This window comes from Poecilia formosa, unplaced genomic scaffold, assembly GCF_000485575.1.
Source record: "Poecilia formosa unplaced genomic scaffold, Poecilia_formosa-5.1.2 Scaffold194, whole genome shotgun sequence".
Lineage (NCBI taxonomy): Eukaryota > Metazoa > Chordata > Actinopteri > Cyprinodontiformes > Poeciliidae > Poecilia > Poecilia formosa.
Genome location: NW_006800133.1, coordinates 116475 through 135108, shown reverse-complemented (window position 1 = coordinate 135108; position 18634 = coordinate 116475). Strand labels below are relative to the sequence as shown.

Genomic DNA, 18634 nt, shown 5'->3' with positions numbered 1-18634 from the left:
GCAGAAAAATGAAAAGGTTAGGAGTACAGCGATGAATCGGCCCAGATTTCATTAATTTTGGGATAATGGAAGTCGGCCGATACTTGCATGAGAAGCTGATCTTATCCACCGATTTTATCTACGTCTGCAAAGGTAGAGATGGTGTTGACCCGCCCACCTGGTCATTTCTGTAACAACAGTCACTGCACTGTTATCAACTTGCCGCAATATTTATCGACTTTTCAGGCATAAAAATTGGTGTTGGCCACAATCCGAATCATATTTTTCTTTTTCTCGCTCTCTTTGCTTTTATTTATTTCTAAGTGCGGTTTTGAAAAATCTAAGCATAAATAAGTTTTACAGTAATTCTTAGTTTACTTCCTAAAGACAATCCCACAGCTCCACACAAGTTGATTTGTTTCCCCAAATGGGTTTCTGACTAAAGAATTGTTGGTTCAGATAACCAAAGAACCATCTTTATATTTATTTTTTTCACTTCAAGCTTCTTAAAAATCGGTGATCAGCCAGAAAACCGCAACCAGAGCACCCACAGGAAGAAAATGTTGGTGGGGGGGGGATATAAATAAACTTCTGAACTGTATCTAAAATGATTAATTGCATTTCAAGGTTAGCCGATTTATCTTTTTTTGAGACGATTTGCTTTGCAAATTTTTTGAGACGATCATTTGCGTTTCAGGAGCAGGAATTGATGAAGATAGTTGGCATCAAATATGAGGTGGGTCTGCCCACCCTCTGCTGCCTGAAGCTGGCCTTTCTGGACCCCGACACAGGGAAGCTGACAGGAGGCTCCTTCTCCATGAAGTAAGAGTTTGACTTAAGCAAATGCATAGAAATGCTGGGAATTTTCAGCTTTTTAAGTTTAATTGATAGTGTGTTTGTGTTTAAGTGGGTAATATCTCTGGCTGTTTTTGTTAGATTGGTCTTGCAGCATCTTTTCTCAGATTTTAACCGACACCTCGTCTGCAGGTACCACGACATGCCTGATGTTATTGACTTCCTGGTGTTGCGGCAGCAGTTCGACAACGCCAGGAGGAGACAGTGGACTATAGGTCAGATAAATTCACACTTCACTGTGCATAGAAGCACTCCGTGCAGGGTGCAGGATGTGGCTCATGAAGTGTGACTTTTATGCGGTAGAAACCTCTAAACGCTTCTTGTGTGTCGCGTGCTCAGGCGACAGGTTTCGGTCAGTGATCGACGACGCCTGGTGGTTCGGGACCATTGAGAGTCAGGAGCCCTACCAGCTCCAGTATCCCGACAGCTTGTTCCAGTGCTACAACGTCTGGTAAAACTCCTGTTCACGTCACAGTTGGGTTGCAGTTAAATGGGCATAACCATAAAAGTGCATAAGCAGGTGCATTGCATATTGTTAAATTATTATAACCCAAAAAAGGGGCACATATTTTTGTGCAGCAACCACTTTGTAACGGTCTTTTACTGGAGAACTGTCACATAAACTCCCAAAAAAAGTTTGTGGTTTTGTTGTAGAAAAAAGCCAAGGGATCTTTATCTGACCATCAGGTTTAAAAACATTGTACGCACGTAGTGGAGCCAGAGAACAAAATGAAATATGTTTCTAAGAAATAGAGAGAACTGAAGGTGAAAAGGAAAGAGTGGGAGGTCCGAAAGGATCTGCTTTTAGATTCAGAGGTGAGGATTGACAGTCGGTGGAACTTATATGTTAGTAGCATATCTAAAAAAAAGACTCAGATAGCAGTACGGTGGAACTAAAAGGGTTAAAAAGGTAACTTTTTTTGTTGTTTAAACACAAGATGGCGTATTTCACTTATGCACAAAACAGTGATCTAAAAACACATCAGCAAATCCACTTCTGACTGATGAAAGAGAAAACCCTATACCTAAATCTGATTCGATATGTATTTATTACATTTAGAGGAGTTACTTTTCCCCACAGTTTTTTGTCCTAATTAAAGAAATCACCATTTAAAAACTGCTCTTTTTACTCTTGACCAGATGTTGATATTTGAAGACCTGAGGTATATAAGCGTGAAAGTAAAGCTCAAAAGGACGAAATCTCTAAGAAGAGAACGCTTTCCCAATGCGCCGTCATCACTTATTTGAAAAAACAAAACAAAAACAAAAAAAAACAGCAATAATACAAATGAAATCAACAGGAATAGAAAGTGAGGGTACAGAGAACTGATCCCTGATGTTTTCCATGCAGCTGGGATAACGGTGACACAGAGAAGATGAGCCCGTGGGACATGGAGCCCATCCCCGATGACGGTAAGCGTCTCCTACTTTTAATACTTTTTTCTCAGACTTTGTGGCACCTACTAGTGCCTTTCATTCACAGCTGTCAAACACAATAGCAAAGGGACAAGACATGCAGCAAAGATCGTAAAGTTGGGATATCAACTCTAGACAACCCTTGCATTTATCATTTTGAAAACTTTCCCTTCTGTTTCGCCCCTTCCTCGCACTGCAGCCACGTTTCCCGACGAGCTGGGCACGAGTGTCCCTCTGACAGAAGACGAGCAGAAAGATCTGCTGTACGTCCCGCAGGACGGTGAATGGGGCTGCCGCACGCGGGCCGAGGAGTGCGAACGCATCATCAAAGCCATCGACCAACTCTGCATGCTCGGTATGATGTCACCAGTTCCCTTTAAGAGAAAGTAAAATTGAGCCACACAGTCATTTCCAGCAGCTTTGAGTCACCATTCTGAGCTCATCAACACAGGAATAGACTGGTTGAATATTAAGATAAAGCACCAAAGAGCTGGCTTTTATTACAGTTAACTGTTGTGATGTTATACCAAACATAAACTGTGAAGGAAATCTAGTCCGAGGGCTCCCCCTGGTGGAAGCTAGCACATTCTGTCGCAGCTGTCTCTTATTTATTCCACTGGTTTTCAGCCTCACATGTTTGACCAGAGCTATCTCATCTGATAAATGTAAATTAGGGAAATGGTTTTGAAAAAAAAACAAAAAAAAAGAAATGGTTTTGAAAAAAAAACAAAAAAAAAAAAAAAAACATGACTTTTATATTTTGGTTAAAGCAATACGTAATCTGACTAAACATACACCTTTACTTCCTGCATTTTGTTACTAATCAAAAGGTTGTTGTTTCCTTCACTCTTCCTATTTTCAGAGCTTCTTGCAGCGTAAAACACACCAGCACTAAACCGCTTTTTATTATTTCTCTGTCTACTGTCAAACATATCGGCCTCTCTCAGACGTGGCAGCACCGTTTGCCTTCCCGGTAGATCTACAGGCGTACCCCACGTACTGCACGGTCGTGGCCTACGTCACCGATCTCAGCACCATACGTGAAAGGCTGGTGAACCGCTTCTACAGGTAACTCACCCGAGGCTGTGCTGGAAGCAGTGTGTATGAATGAGAGCAAGGCTGTAATAAAAAAAAAAGCATATTGTTGTTATTATTCCAGGCGCCTTTCCTCTTTAATGTGGGAGGTCCGTTATATAGAACACAACGCCCAGACGTTCAACGAGCCGGGATCGTTCATCGTCACGACCGCCAAGTTCGTCTCTGACCTCATGCTGGCGTTCATTAAGTATGTTGAGCTGAAATGTGGAGTCATCATGTTTAATATGTATTTCATCTGTAAACTTGCATTTTCAATGAAATTCTTAATCCGTCCAGTCATTAGTTGCTGATCTGCTTTCTTTGATCTGTAGGGACCAAAGTCTCACAGATCTCAAGCCTCTGTACAAAACCATGAAGAAGGCCACCTTCTCTGACTCTGAAGACGAGGTGTGTTTACCTACACTGTGCCATACTGTCGTACACTATACTGTAATATACTATACATTCCTATGCTATGCTATACTGTAGTTTATTATGCTAGATCTATATTATACTGTGCCATACTATACATTTCTATACAATGTGTAGCAATGTATAGTATATTACAGCACTAGTACTATGCTACTAGTATAGTATGGCATTGCTATGCTATTCTATACTGTACTACAATATAACTATCTTATACTGTGCTATAATATACTATACATTGCTATACAATGTATATACATGCCATACTACACTGTATAATACTATGTCATACAGTATTGTATTACACTTTGCCATACCACACTGTAAATTACAGTACTGTATGTCATACAGTAACTATGTTACACAATACTACACATTGGAATGCTATACCATGCTATGCCACTATAGTATGGTAAAGGATACTGTCGTATACATTGTCACATTATGCTACTCTACGTCGTTAGTAATTGTTCTATATAATTTAGTTTTGACTGTTGCTTCTCTGTTGTTTGCTTGAGTAAATTACAGTTATTTCATTTAAAAAACAAATATACTTGAAATATAGCTGCAGTTGACTGTGAGATCTTTTATAATGGGCCCTTTGTCATTTTTTTTCTTGTGCAGGATGAGGAGGAGGATGATGAGGATAATAATGCTCCAGGAACATCAACCCGAAACCATAAGGTAACGTGACTAATTGCCATTATTGGGGCGTGCCATAGCAATGCATGGAAGGCAGCTATTGCTCTACACCTCAAAATAACTGCCACTTCCTTTCGCCGTTAAGAAGAACAGATAATAAATAAATAAGCAGATAAACGGTATTTCAAAAGAGCTTATATTTTATAAACAATAATTAATTTGGTGTGAATAGATGAGTGTTTTTTCTAGTAATGAACTGCCACGAAGTATAAATTTAATTTTTACTTTATTAAAATTTAATAACTGTAATTTTCTTGTGCCTAAGCAGATAGACAGTATTTCAAAAGAGCTTATGTTTTATAAACGCTAATTAATTTGATGTTAAGAGATGAGAGCTTTTTCTTCTTCTTTTTTTTCTCCTGGTAAACTGCCTCGAAGTGTAAATCAGATTTTTACTATTGTGTTGAATGTTGGTTCTATGATATATTCATTACCAATGACAAAAAAAACAAAAACATTTTCATTTCTCTGAAAATTTCACCAACTGCACAGTTCTTAGTATAAGACAAGTAATATTTCAAAAGAGCCGAAGAAATACAAACAGTATTTATTGTTAATCTGTTGCTAAGAGATGAGTGTGTTTTCTGGTAACCAAGTGCCACTAACACCTGATTTTTACTTTTTCAATATTACCAACTGTAAATTTCTTGTGTCTAAACAAACAAACGGTATTTCAAAATAGCTTATGTTTTATAAACAATAATTATCTTGGTGCGAAGAGATGAGCACTTTTTTCTGGTAACGAACTGCCACGAAGTATAAATCAGATTTTTAGTTTTGTGTTGAATGTCTGCTTTATAATATATTTATCACCCATGACAAAAATAAATAAATTTCACTTTTCTGAAAGACTCACCAACTGCACAATTCTTGTTAAGTAGTATAATATAAGTAGTATTTCAAAAGAGCAGAAGAAATCTTATGTGATTTTGAACAATAACTACATTTCTTGATATTCTGTTGCTAAGAGATGAGCGCGTTTTCTGGTAACCAAGTGTCACGAATTAAACATTTGACTTTTACTTTTGCAAAAGTAAAATGTATTAAATGGATTAATGGATTAATGTACATTAATACATTAATGTGGGCTACATTAGCAGTACCTCACATTAGCTGTAGGCTTTCCCCTAAATTAAGCTTTTTAGCTATCGTTTTATTTATTAGCCACATTTAGCACTCTGAATGGAGAAAACCAAAGACAAGATGCTAGTTATACCTCACATGCCACTGGCAGCATTTAGGCTTAATTAGCATTTTGGCTAAGTTTAGCTTCTACCCTCATTTTAACATACTGAATGGAGTAGGTCCATGTTACTCAACATGCTTGTGACTCTCCACATGCTATTGAGTACAATGTAGCTTACTTTAGCATTGATGCTAATTTTTAGAATCAAAAAGTTGGGTTCCAACCGGCAGGCACACTTTGGCAGGCCCCGTTTAAATTTCTTCCGAAATTTTCTAGTGTTGCCATTTATCGGTGTCAGCTGCTCACAAGTGAAAACAAAACACCGTAGTGGTCACTTTCATGCATTTCAGAAGATATATATTGGAAGAGAGAGCTTTCTGTAAGCCACTGCAGTGTGTGTCATTAACTTTGGATTTACTGTGTAGGGCCGTCAGCCCATGAAGCGCCAGCTACGGACCCGTCCTCGTTCTTACGATCCTCATGCTTGGAAAGGACGCTGCAAGGAGCTGCTGGACCTTATCTTTCAGTGTGAAGACTCTGAGCCCTTTAGAGAACCGGTGGACATACAGGAGTACCCGGTACAAATGATTCAAAACCCTATGTTACGGATACCATGTGCTGCTTCAGTTCTGTAACTGATATTAATCATCTTTGTTCTTTCTCTCTTCCTTTTCTACTCCTGTCTGCATCTGTAGGACTACCTGCAAATAGTTGACTCTCCGATGGACTTTGGCACAGTTCTAAAAAAGCTGACTGAAGGAAATTATCCATCTCCCATTGAGCTCTCCAAGGATGTCAGACTAATTTTCAGCAATTCCAAAGCGTACACACCCAGTAAAAAGTCCCGGGTCAGAATCATTCGCAAAAAGACACTTCCAAACCCTAACAGGTCTTTCTATAGTCAGCTCCTTCTTTTTTTATGATTGATTTTCAGTTGTGCCTTGTGTTTGCAGATATACAGCATGAGTCTTCGTCTTTCTGCGCTGTTTGAGGAGCATATCAGCCCCATCCTTTCTGATTACAAAGCAATCCACGGCATGACAGATAAATTGACCAGACGTGGCACAGACAGACAGACGCGACACGCCGCAGATAGACAGACAAGGCACACGACAAAGAGAAGGAGGAGCGAATCACCCACAAGTAGCAATGCATCCAGGTAAAAAAAAAAAAAGTAAAGCACTACTTTTTAATTACTAATCAAACCTGAAGCTAAAGACGATTCCTCGGTTTCCTTTCTGACTGCTTGTAGCCCAGAGAGGAAAAGACGCGTATCATCCAGGGTGACTGCCAAGAAGGAGCCGTCACCAGCTCCGTCCCGGCCGCCTTCCCTCAGACAGCATGTCCCTCTGAAACAGACTCCACAGCTGGTCAACGGTAAAGCGGATACCCCAGCTCCGGGCCGGACGCGTAGTTCCGCACGCCACTTTGCACACTCCTCACCTCCTTCATCGAGTAATATCACTAACAGCACACCGAGCACTGGAGGTGAGATTAAATCAAATACTAATGACAGAGTAGTTTAGATCAAAGTCTGAACTTTTCTTAGACTGGCCTAGTCTATGTCTTCATATTCTTGGTGATGAAAGATAAAGGTGTAACATTTAAAACCCTAAGCTGTTTTATATGGTCACGAAATAACAGTGACCCATTTAGTAATTTGCCAAATTGCTGCATCTCTTGTCTATTGTCAGAATCTTCTCGCTCACTGCGGGCTCATAATTCTGTCCGAGCTTCAACGCCACCAGTTCCTGAAAAGCCCACGCCCCCTCCAGCAGCAGACAGTAGCAGTGGAAGCACTCGTCGGAAACTCAGGACCCCCGTGCGACACACACCCGGTTGGTGTTTCCAACATCAAACGAAATGACATAGCTTTGGTTTAAGAATGAACGATAAATCATATCTACATGTGTCTTCTCTTTTTGTCCATCTTTTTCCTTTTAAGGTTCTCCTTCCAGCCCCTCGACTCAAAGTACGGCCCATCTGAACGGACACAACGGTCACATGACCTTAGGCATGGGAAGAAGGGGGCGACGGTCCAGAATGGACTCACCGGTGAGTCCTCCAGAAGTTCCGACTCCAGCCAGCCCCTCAAGACCCCGAGGCCGACCGCCTGGCAAGAAGAAAGGCAGAAAGAGCAAGCAGGAACAGGACGAGTTGAGACAGAGTAGGAGTCGCCGGAGCTCCACTCCGGATGACGAGCTGGACCATTCCACAGGGGACGAAGGCGGCATGTCGTCCGCCCCGGAAACGTCAGCACCATCAGACTCTGGTGCAGCAGTGACACCGAGGCGACGAGGCCGACCGCGGATAGTAAAAACGAAGGAATCGACTTCTCCTGCCGAGTCGCCTGAGCCCTCACCGCTGAGAAGGAGCAGCAGGAGAACCAATGAGGAGGCCACGCCTCATCCCCAGACTTCCTCCGAGCGATCCGGTCGGAAAGAGTCTCCAAAGGACGAGGCTGGAGAGGGGACGATAGGGTCGATGCGCACACGTAACCAAGGAAGGCGGTCTGCCTGGTACATGGAAGAGGACTCAGAGGAGGAACAGAGGCAGTTGCTGTTTGAGGACTCGTCGATCACCTTTGGAACGTCCTCAAAGGGTCGCGTCCGCAAACTGACAGAAAAGGCCAAAGCCAATCTCATAGGCTGGTAAAGAACATATGCACAAGCTCGAGTGCTCAGAGGGCCGAGAGATCCCGGCAGGATGTTTGGATCGGATGCTTTAGACCAAACGGAGGCTCAGTTGGCTGATGCTATGGAGAGCAAACTGTGCCGTTACCTGTTACCCTGCTCGTCATTGACCCCACCTTCCTCTCTGCCCACTAAGCACTTTAGCACTGCATGTTCATATGCTCCCACACCTCCTATTCTATTGATCCATGTTGGATCCCACAGGAGCACACAGAATCTCTCTCTGTGAAGGCGGTGTTTCTCACTTCGTCTGACGAACCTCTCCTCTGCCGGACCTTAAACACAGTTCAGAGTCAGATTGGGACGAAAAGTAAATCGGTCTGACCTACACGAACAACTGGCCTAAGACCACATATTCTCCCCCTAACTTCATCCTTTCTGTTTTTTATACAACCTTTTCATTGCTCTTTCTAAAGTTTCATATGATCGTCCCTCTGATTTGGAAGTCTTACACATTGGCTGAGCTGAGCGTGTCTGTTTGTGCTAAAATACCAAATGGCGTACCTTTGTCGGTACTGTACATCTGTACATTTAGTGTACTGTTAATGTGTTTTTGTTCTTTTCTGCATGTTAATTAGAGAGAGGAAGCGTCTTCTTCCTGAAAGCTGGTTTTACTGTGAGGCGGAAAAATATGTTGCATGAGTGAAAGGAGTCATTGTTGCGCTTGTATATCATTTCTGAATGCGTCCTCTGCATTAGCAATACCTTGTGCCTTTTACACGTAAGGTGTGTGGGTGTGCATGTGCCTGTTTGTCTACAAACTTGCATTTTGCAAGTACAGTTCCGGTCGCACGTTTGCATCCCATCATTATTGGCGTTAATGTCATCTTAATTTGAGGCAACTTATAATGTAGATGAACTAAGATGCAACTTGAATTAATTTTAAAAACAAGAATTTGGAGTAATTTTAGATTTTTTAATGTTTTTTTTTCTAATCCACACAGGTTTAAAGTTATACATACAGGATCAAATATGAAATACAACCAGATTAACGGTTGGGAGAAATTTCTGGTCTGATTTTAGCGGAACGTTTGACCGGACGTTTTCGTAGAATTTGTAGTTTGGTTTCCTCCCATGAAACTTTGATACGGTATTCTTCGGGGACATTCCAGAAGATTAATTTTAGCGTGATTTATCAACTAAAAAACTATTCCTGATGTGTCTGGGATCATTGCTCCATTGTAACCTTCAACATGTTCTCAAGGTTCACTCGTCTCACCCAAACTGTGATTGATTAAAAAGAAACATTTTAAACCTGAGAACTCTGTTCCATCTGTTAAGCTCGGTCGCAGCAGTAATAAACTGAGGATCTGTTTCACTGCCAGTCGTACTTCTGGGTTTAATAGTGAATTCTTCAACTTAACCTGAAATTAACAGCTACTGTTAAGCTCTAAAATATTCATACACCTGACAGGTTTAGATGTAAAATCATCTAATGTAACCAAGAAGGGTTAGTTGTTTCCAACAGGAAATGAGGCAGCCATCTCTCAAAAGATAGAATCAGTTTTAGCCTGTTGGTTTCTTAGCAACTGAAAAAGGGGAATTTCACTAAATATTAGCGGAGCCGAACAGTACATATTTAACCTTAGGTATGTCATTTTCAAAATCTACAATAAATTTCAACTTGTGCACCAGCTCTTGTGTTTAGTTGCAGAAACAGTTCAACACCCCGTCATTTATGCCCATCGTGATTGGATGTAAACATCTGACCGGCAACGGTGTGCGTGTGTGTATCTGTGTGTATCTGTGTGTCTGTGTGTGCTGGTTTTTAACACAACTGAGTGCAGGCTTTACCTGGAGCGTACATACAGTGGCATACAGTTCGATGGTTGAGGAACCGCTCAAAGAAACGACTTCAGAGCTGCTGAGAAGAATTAACCCATCGACGAAACCGACCCTACGGTACAGAGAGTGGTCGCTAGCTTTGAGATGCATCTGCCATGTTTCTAGAACAAGTTTGAAAGAATGTTGAGATGCTTCTACGGTGACAGCATTCACTTTTCACATGCAAACCTGTCTCCTAAGTTCTTGCAACTTCCTCGTAATTTGGAAAGCAAAACAGCGGGGAGTGGAGGGAAACCAGATCGAGCTGCATTTTTCCAGAAAAACAGCTTCACGTTTCTGATAGTGTGCCTTTGCTACTCTGGCATATTGAGTCCTCTGTTTTTTTGTTTTTTTTTTTAATTTTCCCTTATGGGGCCTTGTTTTATCATTTTACATTTGGACTTCTTGTTTCTGCTCATTTCTGTATTCTGAGAACTGGACTTTGAGTTTGTGGGAAAAAAAAAAGAACTTTGTAACTTTGGACTCTCTTTTTGCCACACGTAATGGGTACCGAGTTTATAAAGACGCATCCGTTCCCGGTATTTTGTTTGTCCTACAGCACAGAGGAAGTGAATGCCAAAATCTGCGAGTGGGACCGACTGGATGCTAGCGTCGACACACACCTGGTTCATCTCATAGCTCACATATTACCGAACATATATCCTGTTTGTCATTGTTTGTTTAAAAAAAAAAAAAATAGGTTTGTCAATGCCAAATTCTGTCTGTGGGCACTGAAGTTTTAGAACATGGCTTTTGAATGTGTTTTCTAACTAACTTTTATTGTCTCCACTGTGGATGTTCATTTATATATGATGTGTGTTACATGTCTTCTGTCTGTCTCCCTGCCATACAAGAGGATATATCAATGGATCGATCCATGGAGATAGAATGATGCTTTATGCTCTGCCACACATTTTAGGATTTTGTTGTTTTTTTCTTCTTTTTAGTTTTTATAATGTCCGTATAAAAAGTTTATTTTAAATCTGAAAGGGCCAAATACTAGCGATTGTTTTTCTCAACAGGGTGAGACAAAATATGTTTTCCGATTGAGGTTTAAATCTTTACCCATGGAAGTATTTATTTTGAGTGGAAGATTTAGTTGGCTTTAAGTGTTTATTCATGGCTTTTTAAAAAAAATAACATCACTTTATAACTACTTTATGTGCACATAAAGTTTTAATGTTATTTTCAATTCAAATGTATAGTAGTACAGTCGACAGACTTATAAAAATCTGTTGGTGCCACAGGGAAAGATATGTAAAAACCTTATAAATAAATAGATCTATTATTGCAGTGGTATAATCTCACACATTTAGCTGCTACTTTTCTATCTGATTTAGTCCTATGGGCTGAAATGTTCAATGAAGTATTGATTCTATGCTTTGTGAATCACTTCAGTGTTGACCTGGCAAAATGTTGAAGATGATTTTGCCAGCTCTTTTTGTTTTTAAGTTTACTGGGACATGTCAGCAGATTTTTATTTCAAATGTCCTGGTTTTGCACAAAATCAAGGCCCACAGCATAACAGCCCCTCTAGTGGTTCCCACATATTCGTCCTTTGGTCGAATTGAAGTATAATAGCAAGTTTTAAATCTTTATGTTTGTGATAGTTGGACATGACAAACGCATCACAATCAATTTTTTTTTCCTGGTTCATTCTTGGTTGCATTATCAGATGTAGGGAACATCTGATAATGGTGTTCACTGATTTTCTTAATTACTTCTAATGGGATTGTTTTCCTACTAATTGAATGTACATTTTAAATTGTTCTGTGTGAGATTATATACCTGCAATAAAAGCTTGTTTTAGGTGTTTCATCCATCTTTACCTGGGGTATCAATAATTCTGTCTATCTGAATGCACAGATTAACTAATCTACTGACCCGGGATTCTTTACTTTGAGATATGGGGCTTACGTTTACAGCAGTCCCCTTAAAATATGTGTTTGTCGTTTTAAATCCCTGGTTCGGCAGTTCAGAGCTGCACTTGAGCATTTATGTTTTCATGAGAACATGGGATCTATTCAATGTGAGACTCTGTAGGTGTGTGGCAGAGTCATGCTGCTTGTGGCGCCTGCCTGAAGCATCAGTGTGAGTGAGTGAGTGAGTGAAGTGGGTGCATGTGAGCCACCTGGAAGCGTTTTGAGATGTTTAAAAATTTTAGGTTTTATGGAGCTGTCGGAGATAAAAGTGAGAAGAGGGGCGGGAGGGGGGTCTTTTATGTGAAATTATTGATGAAGCTGTCTTTGTTAGTTTGGATACTTTTTATATTTAAAGGAAGTGATGCAAAAAAAAAATAAATAAAAGGCATAAAGCTAGAATGTATGTGTAGGGGAGTACTACTGTCCTGTTAGTTCATACCAATATTTTAAGTAAATAAACAGTTGTGTTTCCATATTCAGCTTACTTTTCGTTATTTGTGGCATAAGAAAATGTTATTTGTATCTTTGCTGCATTAATTCAGGAAGCAGAAAGATCTTCCTCCAGATTGTGAGACCTTGATTTCAAAATAAAACAAAATGTATTTCCATAACAATCTTGCTTTTGTTACAGTTTTCATCTAATTTTTCTGAGAAACTAAATTTTGGACCATTTTCAGTAGCAGTCATAGAAAAATATCAATACATTTGTAAACAAAAAAAGAAGATATCATCGTGTAATTAATTAATCTATATCATATCTGAGTTTCACTTCTGTAATTAAATTTGTGAAGTTCTCAGCGCTGTTCGGATTTATTTCCTATAAAGTGGGTTTTGCGGCAGTGGATGAACAACTCTGCCCCCTTGCGTCGCTAAAGCGCAGGTGTCACTTCTTCACTCACCCGGACCTCGCGAGTTTCCTGACGTGGCGGGTCGCTAAAGGTCCGTCCGCTCCTCCGTGGGCTGCTATGATTGGGCAGAGCACCTGTTTCGGAAAGTTTTTCGAAATACTGTAAATACACAGGTGGCGGCGGCATGGGTTGCCGTTTATGTAAATAAAACAGAAGTGAAACCTTGTCACTCTGCTCAGGTTTCCCAGGCGCAAACAACTCTCCGCAGCACAATGTTGAGCAGATAGAAAGGAAAGTTTGGACTTCAGAAAGAGGTAAGAGAGCTACTGTTACAGAAATAAGTTGTTACTACGTTAAAGTTTTTTTGTTTTGTTTTTTAAATAGTAATAAGTAAATGTCAGTAAAGCTTTTTCCTTATGGAGGCTAAAAAAAAAACTATATAGACTTTGGCTTCAATAGTTCCGCACTCCCCGCATGCACCTGACGCGCCTGTTTGCCTTCAGGTGCCAGCTGCGCAGTCATGCCTCAGCTCGGCCCCGCCGCCGCGCTGCAGATCGCGCTCCTGCTCTCCGCTGTGCCCGCGCAGTACTACATCTCCCGGTGGAGCGGCTCTACGGCGGCGCAGCGCTACCACGCAACCACGCGGTAAGGGGTAGCGCTATAAAAGTGCTTTAAATACTGTAATTACATTGAGATAATATAGGGCGATATTATTAAATGCTTTTCAGGTTGCTCCGCATATGGAAACAGTGGAGAACGTCATACCTTAACGCTACTGCATGGAGTGACTGGACAAACCAGCAGTTGTCCAAAGTCAAGTGAGTAGACTTTTAAGTTTTGAAATAAACTCTTTTCTTTCCATTTAGGTTTAGTAAGCAAACCCAACTCAGCTTCTTCTCGTAAACAAATATTCTGACTTCCTGCAGGTCTCTGGTTGGGTTGGGACAAGAAGAGGAACAAGTGTCTCCACCAATAGAAACCATGATATTTGATAATGATCATGGATTCTTTGGAGGTTTGTGAAATTCCAGTATATGTACGTTTCTTGACTTTAGATACGGTGTCATTTCCATGCTGCTGCCAGTTTCACCCAGTGTTATTTCTGAATCTTTAGTGTTTGATCATCCTCTAATGTATTATAATCACCACTAATGACACTAGCATCTTATCTGGATATTATCTAGTAGACTTAAATAAGGCCCTGAGGCAGCTGTCTTCCCTGTGATTGATTTCCCTTTCAGTACTTGCTTTAAATACTTGCACACCTTTTGTCCCTGCAGCCTCCAAGGCAGTGCGTAGCCCTCGCCCCCCGTTTGTGTTCCTGCGGGTCGGAGAGGTGGTGTTGGAGAGGAAGGGCCACATGATCGGAGTGGTGGTGAGCTGGGACGAAGAACTCCGAGCTCCTCAGGAGTGGGTGGACAAAATGTATTCGAACTCTGAGGTTGGTGAGCAGAACTCGTTCATATCTTTAAGGTCGTTCTGCTTCAATAACTCACTGGACTGGCCACATTTCTAAGCACTCAGGGAGGATTCAGATATGGAGAAATGTTCATTTCTCTTTACACAATCTTAGACATAATCTAGGGTCCTTGGTTTGCTCTTATGCTTTATCCAGTGCGCCCTACAGGGCTTCTACAAGATTTAGGTTGGGAGACTAAGAATGCCATAGGATAAGAACTTAGCGTCTGGTGAGTCAATGTGGCAACCCATTTTCAGTTTATTGGAGAATATAGCAGATTTTTTTTCAATGTTACTCTAACAAAGAACTTGATCCTCCATATACTCACGAGTAAGGACTAGGTACTTTTTTTTACACATATTTTGTTTAAGGGCTGGGCAATACAGCTGAAAAATTATTGCAATATAAGCATTTCATTATCAGTTGATCCTTTTAATTATTGGTCGTTTTTTGGTTTTAAATTATTCAAAGTACTGCCAACCTTGAGATGTGGCCTTTCCTCCTTTATGTACAATTTCCTCTAGAGCGGTTGTACTCATTTTCTCCTTTCACTCCACCCCAGTCTTTATAAGTGGTGACAGCATTGTCTGCGGATGGTCAAGATTTTATAGTCAAGCGTACTTATTACCTACATTTCTTGTAACAAACTCCTTCACCTCCCATAATCCGAATGGATGCTAGCACGTTTGAAGAGCTAGTTGGGCACCTAGCCCTGTTTAGCCTCCACCACATAACTGTCAGCTGCACAAAGAGTGGCAGTCACACAATGTGTCCTTGCAACTGGTTGCGCTGACTCTCTACATTATCAGTTCGATGTGAACATTGTTTCCTTGCCAAGCAGTTTCCTGTTCAACTCAGCACATCACCGAGTACACATCCGATACCTTTGTGTGAATGTCTCCAGCAGACGTTCACTTCGAGTCCTCTTCGACTACATACAGACCTCTGAGGAGTGAACTGTTCCAGAATACGTTAGAGGCAACATGAAACTGCTACTGTGCAAGTTACATAAGTTGTTGCTAGCTTATCAAGAGTGAGTTAGCTGATGCTACCAACATTTCTTAGCTGAGTCGGTGAGACGTTTAGCAGTAAAAGCCTTTCCTCTGCCTACATCCCCCCAGAATGCCCTGCGACTCTGGATTGGAGTTAGATGAAATTATCAAAATTCTTTCGGACAAATCTTCTATTGATATTGATCACATGTCTATCCCAACAGATATTATTTTATTGCCCAGCCCTGTTTTGTTTCACACCAAGCCAAACTGTTGATGAAAAAATTTAGCAACATCCAACCAAAGAATACAGTGACATTAAACATCCTATTGATATAGAGAAGTAGACTTCCCATGTTTGCATTTGTGATGGTAGGACAAGACTACTAAACAACCGGTTGACTTTTAGTTAACCAATAGGAAACAATTTTCATTTTATAGAGAAAACTGATTTTTTATGTAAAAATCTCCTAGTATTCCAAAGAGTTCCTGATGCCATGCACTGTCACAAGGTTCTTTTAATAAGAATATGATCTTCTACTATTCCCAATCGTGGGCATGTGATACTTTTACGTATATCCTTATTTTGTTTAATATCAGACCCATTTTGAGTGCTTGTTGATGTCAAGTCCAATTAGACTCTATAGAGACCTTGTTGATTAAAAAATGAAAAAGAAGTTGTACGTTGTTTTGTGTGAAAACAGGACACAAAGGCGGAGAAAACGCCACATTACAAGGTGCTGTTCGGCGGGCCTGGACCCTCTTCTCTGATGGTTGCATACTTGCCTCAAACACAGCTGGAGCGCATCACAGGGATGAGGGTAAGGACGTACTGCCGCAGAACTTAAGGTTTCTTTTATGCTCACACACTCCTCGCATCTTGAGCTGACGGTTGGATGTTTGTAGCCGGACATTCCCACCCTGGAGAACTACTTCACGCATTTTGACGGGACGCGATTCGTCATGCAGGATTGGCTCAGGGAGCTGTTCCCAGAGGACGAGACCGAGGACGACTGACTGGGACGGTTTTCACGATTGCGCTCCTGAGCTTGGTCTCAGTTTGTCGTGACGTTTCTTCAAAGACATGTATTGAACTTAAACACCAACAGGTGTGTAAATCAGAGACACACACCGAATCTCTCCTCACTGGGACTCACTTTTGCCTTTTTGGAATATGGAGACAAATATTGGTATTAGAAGTAACAAATATAAGAAAGTCAAACTTCTTTTGTTTTTTTTTGTTTTTTTATATATCTATATAATTTACAGTATTTTAGCTTAAAGTGTGCAGACGATTTTAATGAAAGCCACCGGGACTGCTTCGACTTTGGCAAAGACTATGAAATTTGAACATCTGTTCAAGCGTGAAAACCGTGCAATAAAGTGTTTCTAGACTCTCCAAAATGTGTGTTTAGAGTTTTTTCCTGCTTTTGTCTTTGAAGCTGAAGGAAACAGACACTTGCGAGGTGACGGTGGCTGTAGGTAGGAGAGGAGGAACGTGCGTCAAGCTGCGTTCTCCATCTGTAGCCTCCTCTTCATTCCTCCACTCCTTGGTCTCCTCCTCTCTGACCAGCAATGTGGCCCCCAAACTTTCCCCCAGCATCTCAGCGATCTGACTGGCCTTTTGTTGAGCATTTTCAACTGCTGACACAGACGCGCGAAGCCTTAAAAAAAAAAAAAGAAACACCACCCAACACAAACACACTGGTTACAACTCCTGCATTTGATTTAAATGAGACAATACCCGTTTGGAGCTGTAAGCACCTCAGCTCACTCAGGCACGCAGCGCTGTGGAAGAACCGAGGCGTTCCCACTTGGACACTCTTATCCAGCTTTTCCAGTAGGACGCAACACATATGCTCCATCTTCTTGAATTCTGAAAAGGTCACCACGATCTGGGGGAGCATTTGGCAACGCTGTCATGTCAGGCAACTCTACTCTTGCAAAACCAATTAGCTGTCCAAACACCTCACCTCTGCATCCATGGTGTAGGTCTCAGCATGTCGGCGAAGAGTCCGTCTCACTGTTGTGTCTTCCTCGCTGACGCCATGTTGTCTAAGGAGAAAGAAAGAAAACTATATTACAGACTAAATATAAGTGACCTTTTTTTGTAAATAGCAGAATGGATTCATAGCATCCTGAGCAAATAAAATTTTAGTACTGAAAGATTGTAACATTTGTCAAATTAATTTTTTTAACAAGGTTATTGCTAGTAACAATATACATTTCATTAAATTGGAATATGCTTTCCAATGAGGTTCTTTTGTCAGATTAAAAGTACCTTTTGAAAATAACCTAGAAGCAGGGATTAAACGTCCTTTTTGTTTATCCCAAATTTTTATGTACATTTTTTTTTATTGGTCTGATGTAATATTGCATTCTGAGGAACTACATGATTTAAAGAATGCAAGCCACGCAGTTTTATTTATGAAAAACATTGAGAACAATTTACTTCTCATTATTGTTGTGCTATATTATAGCACAATAATATTGAATTTCATGGGTGCAATGTGTCGAAAGTGTGGATAGGTTAAAGGAGTACGAATACTTTAACCGGCACTGCATGCCGGTTACCGCTAGGAACAAAAGCCAGTTAACGTTACGATACGAATTTGTCATTTTCTAAGCTCGGTTGTTTTTACCTGATCGTCTGGGAAATGTATTCCAGTCGCCGTGAAATACTGTTTGTCACCTCGTTTATCGAGTCCTTCGTGCTGGTCACACTGACCAGCAACCACGCTCGGTCGGCCGGGCAGGAAACCTCCGCCACCCCGGTCACCTGAACCTCCCTCACCGGCTTATTGAGACATGTTAACTCTAGACCCTGCTGTTTGTCTTTATCGTCGGTTTCTGCCGCTGGCAAAGCGGCGAAGATGCGAACCGGGGCGTTCATAGTGGAACTGGAAATAAGCTCAAGAAATGAACTTCCCGCTCCTATGGCGACGGACGAAAGGCTTCCTGGGACTTGTAGTGCTAGGAGTAACGGTGGGTACATTAAGTAGTAGGTCGGTATGTTTTTATTCAAGTAAAAAATAAAAGTAGCTATCCAAGAACTTACTCAAGCAAGAGTAAGAAAGTATTACGTAAAATGGCTACCTGAATACTGTGTATATCAAATGATTTAATATTTTACAATAATTTCGTAACAGACAAAAAATAGTTATGTGCAAATTCTGGTATTTTAAAGCTCATTTAAAAAATACATTACAAAGATATATATTTATTACAAAATAACACATTTTAAGCACAATA

General features: G+C 40.8%; 3 protein-coding genes across 5 annotated transcripts in view; 2 read left to right on the top strand and 1 right to left on the bottom strand.

The window, feature by feature from the left end:
* phip (PHIP subunit of CUL4-Ring ligase complex) overlaps positions 1–12558 on the top strand; it is a 40221-nt gene extending 27663 nt beyond the window's left edge. For all 3 annotated transcript variants that reach the window (XM_007566613.2, XM_016678928.1, XM_016678927.1), the window contains exons 26-40: positions 677–801; positions 967–1049; positions 1174–1285; positions 2186–2247; positions 2450–2605; positions 3198–3318; positions 3410–3535; positions 3660–3735; positions 4381–4440; positions 6070–6222; positions 6340–6492; positions 6598–6803; positions 6897–7132; positions 7339–7482; positions 7590–12558. In XM_007566613.2, coding sequence (XP_007566675.1) covers positions 677–801; positions 967–1049; positions 1174–1285; positions 2186–2247; positions 2450–2605; positions 3198–3318; positions 3410–3535; positions 3660–3735; positions 4381–4440; positions 6070–6222; positions 6340–6492; positions 6598–6803; positions 6897–7132; positions 7339–7482; positions 7590–8299 — 2523 coding nt within the window. In that variant the 3' untranslated portion in view covers positions 8300–12558. The remainder of the gene's footprint in view (positions 1–676; positions 802–966; positions 1050–1173; positions 1286–2185; positions 2248–2449; positions 2606–3197; positions 3319–3409; positions 3536–3659; positions 3736–4380; positions 4441–6069; positions 6223–6339; positions 6493–6597; positions 6804–6896; positions 7133–7338; positions 7483–7589) is intronic.
* Positions 12559–12987: 429 nt separating this feature from the next.
* LOC103148020 (uncharacterized) lies at positions 12988–16781 on the top strand. Its single transcript, XM_007566611.2, has 7 exons — positions 12988–13245; positions 13435–13576; positions 13660–13749; positions 13858–13946; positions 14212–14372; positions 16087–16203; positions 16289–16781. The coding sequence occupies exons 2-7, from the start codon at positions 13452–13454 to the stop codon at positions 16397–16399; spliced, it is 693 nt and encodes a 230-aa protein (XP_007566673.1). The 5' UTR covers positions 12988–13245; positions 13435–13451; the 3' UTR covers positions 16400–16781.
* irak1bp1 (interleukin-1 receptor-associated kinase 1 binding protein 1) lies at positions 16659–18382 on the bottom strand. The gene is made up of 4 exons (XM_007566612.2): positions 18025–18382; positions 17356–17437; positions 17147–17277; positions 16659–17046 (listed from the first exon to the last, which is right to left on the bottom strand). The coding sequence occupies exons 1-4, from the start codon at positions 18375–18377 to the stop codon at positions 16794–16796; spliced, it is 819 nt and encodes a 272-aa protein (XP_007566674.2). The 5' UTR covers positions 18378–18382; the 3' UTR covers positions 16659–16793.
* Positions 18383–18634: the final 252 nt, after the last annotated feature.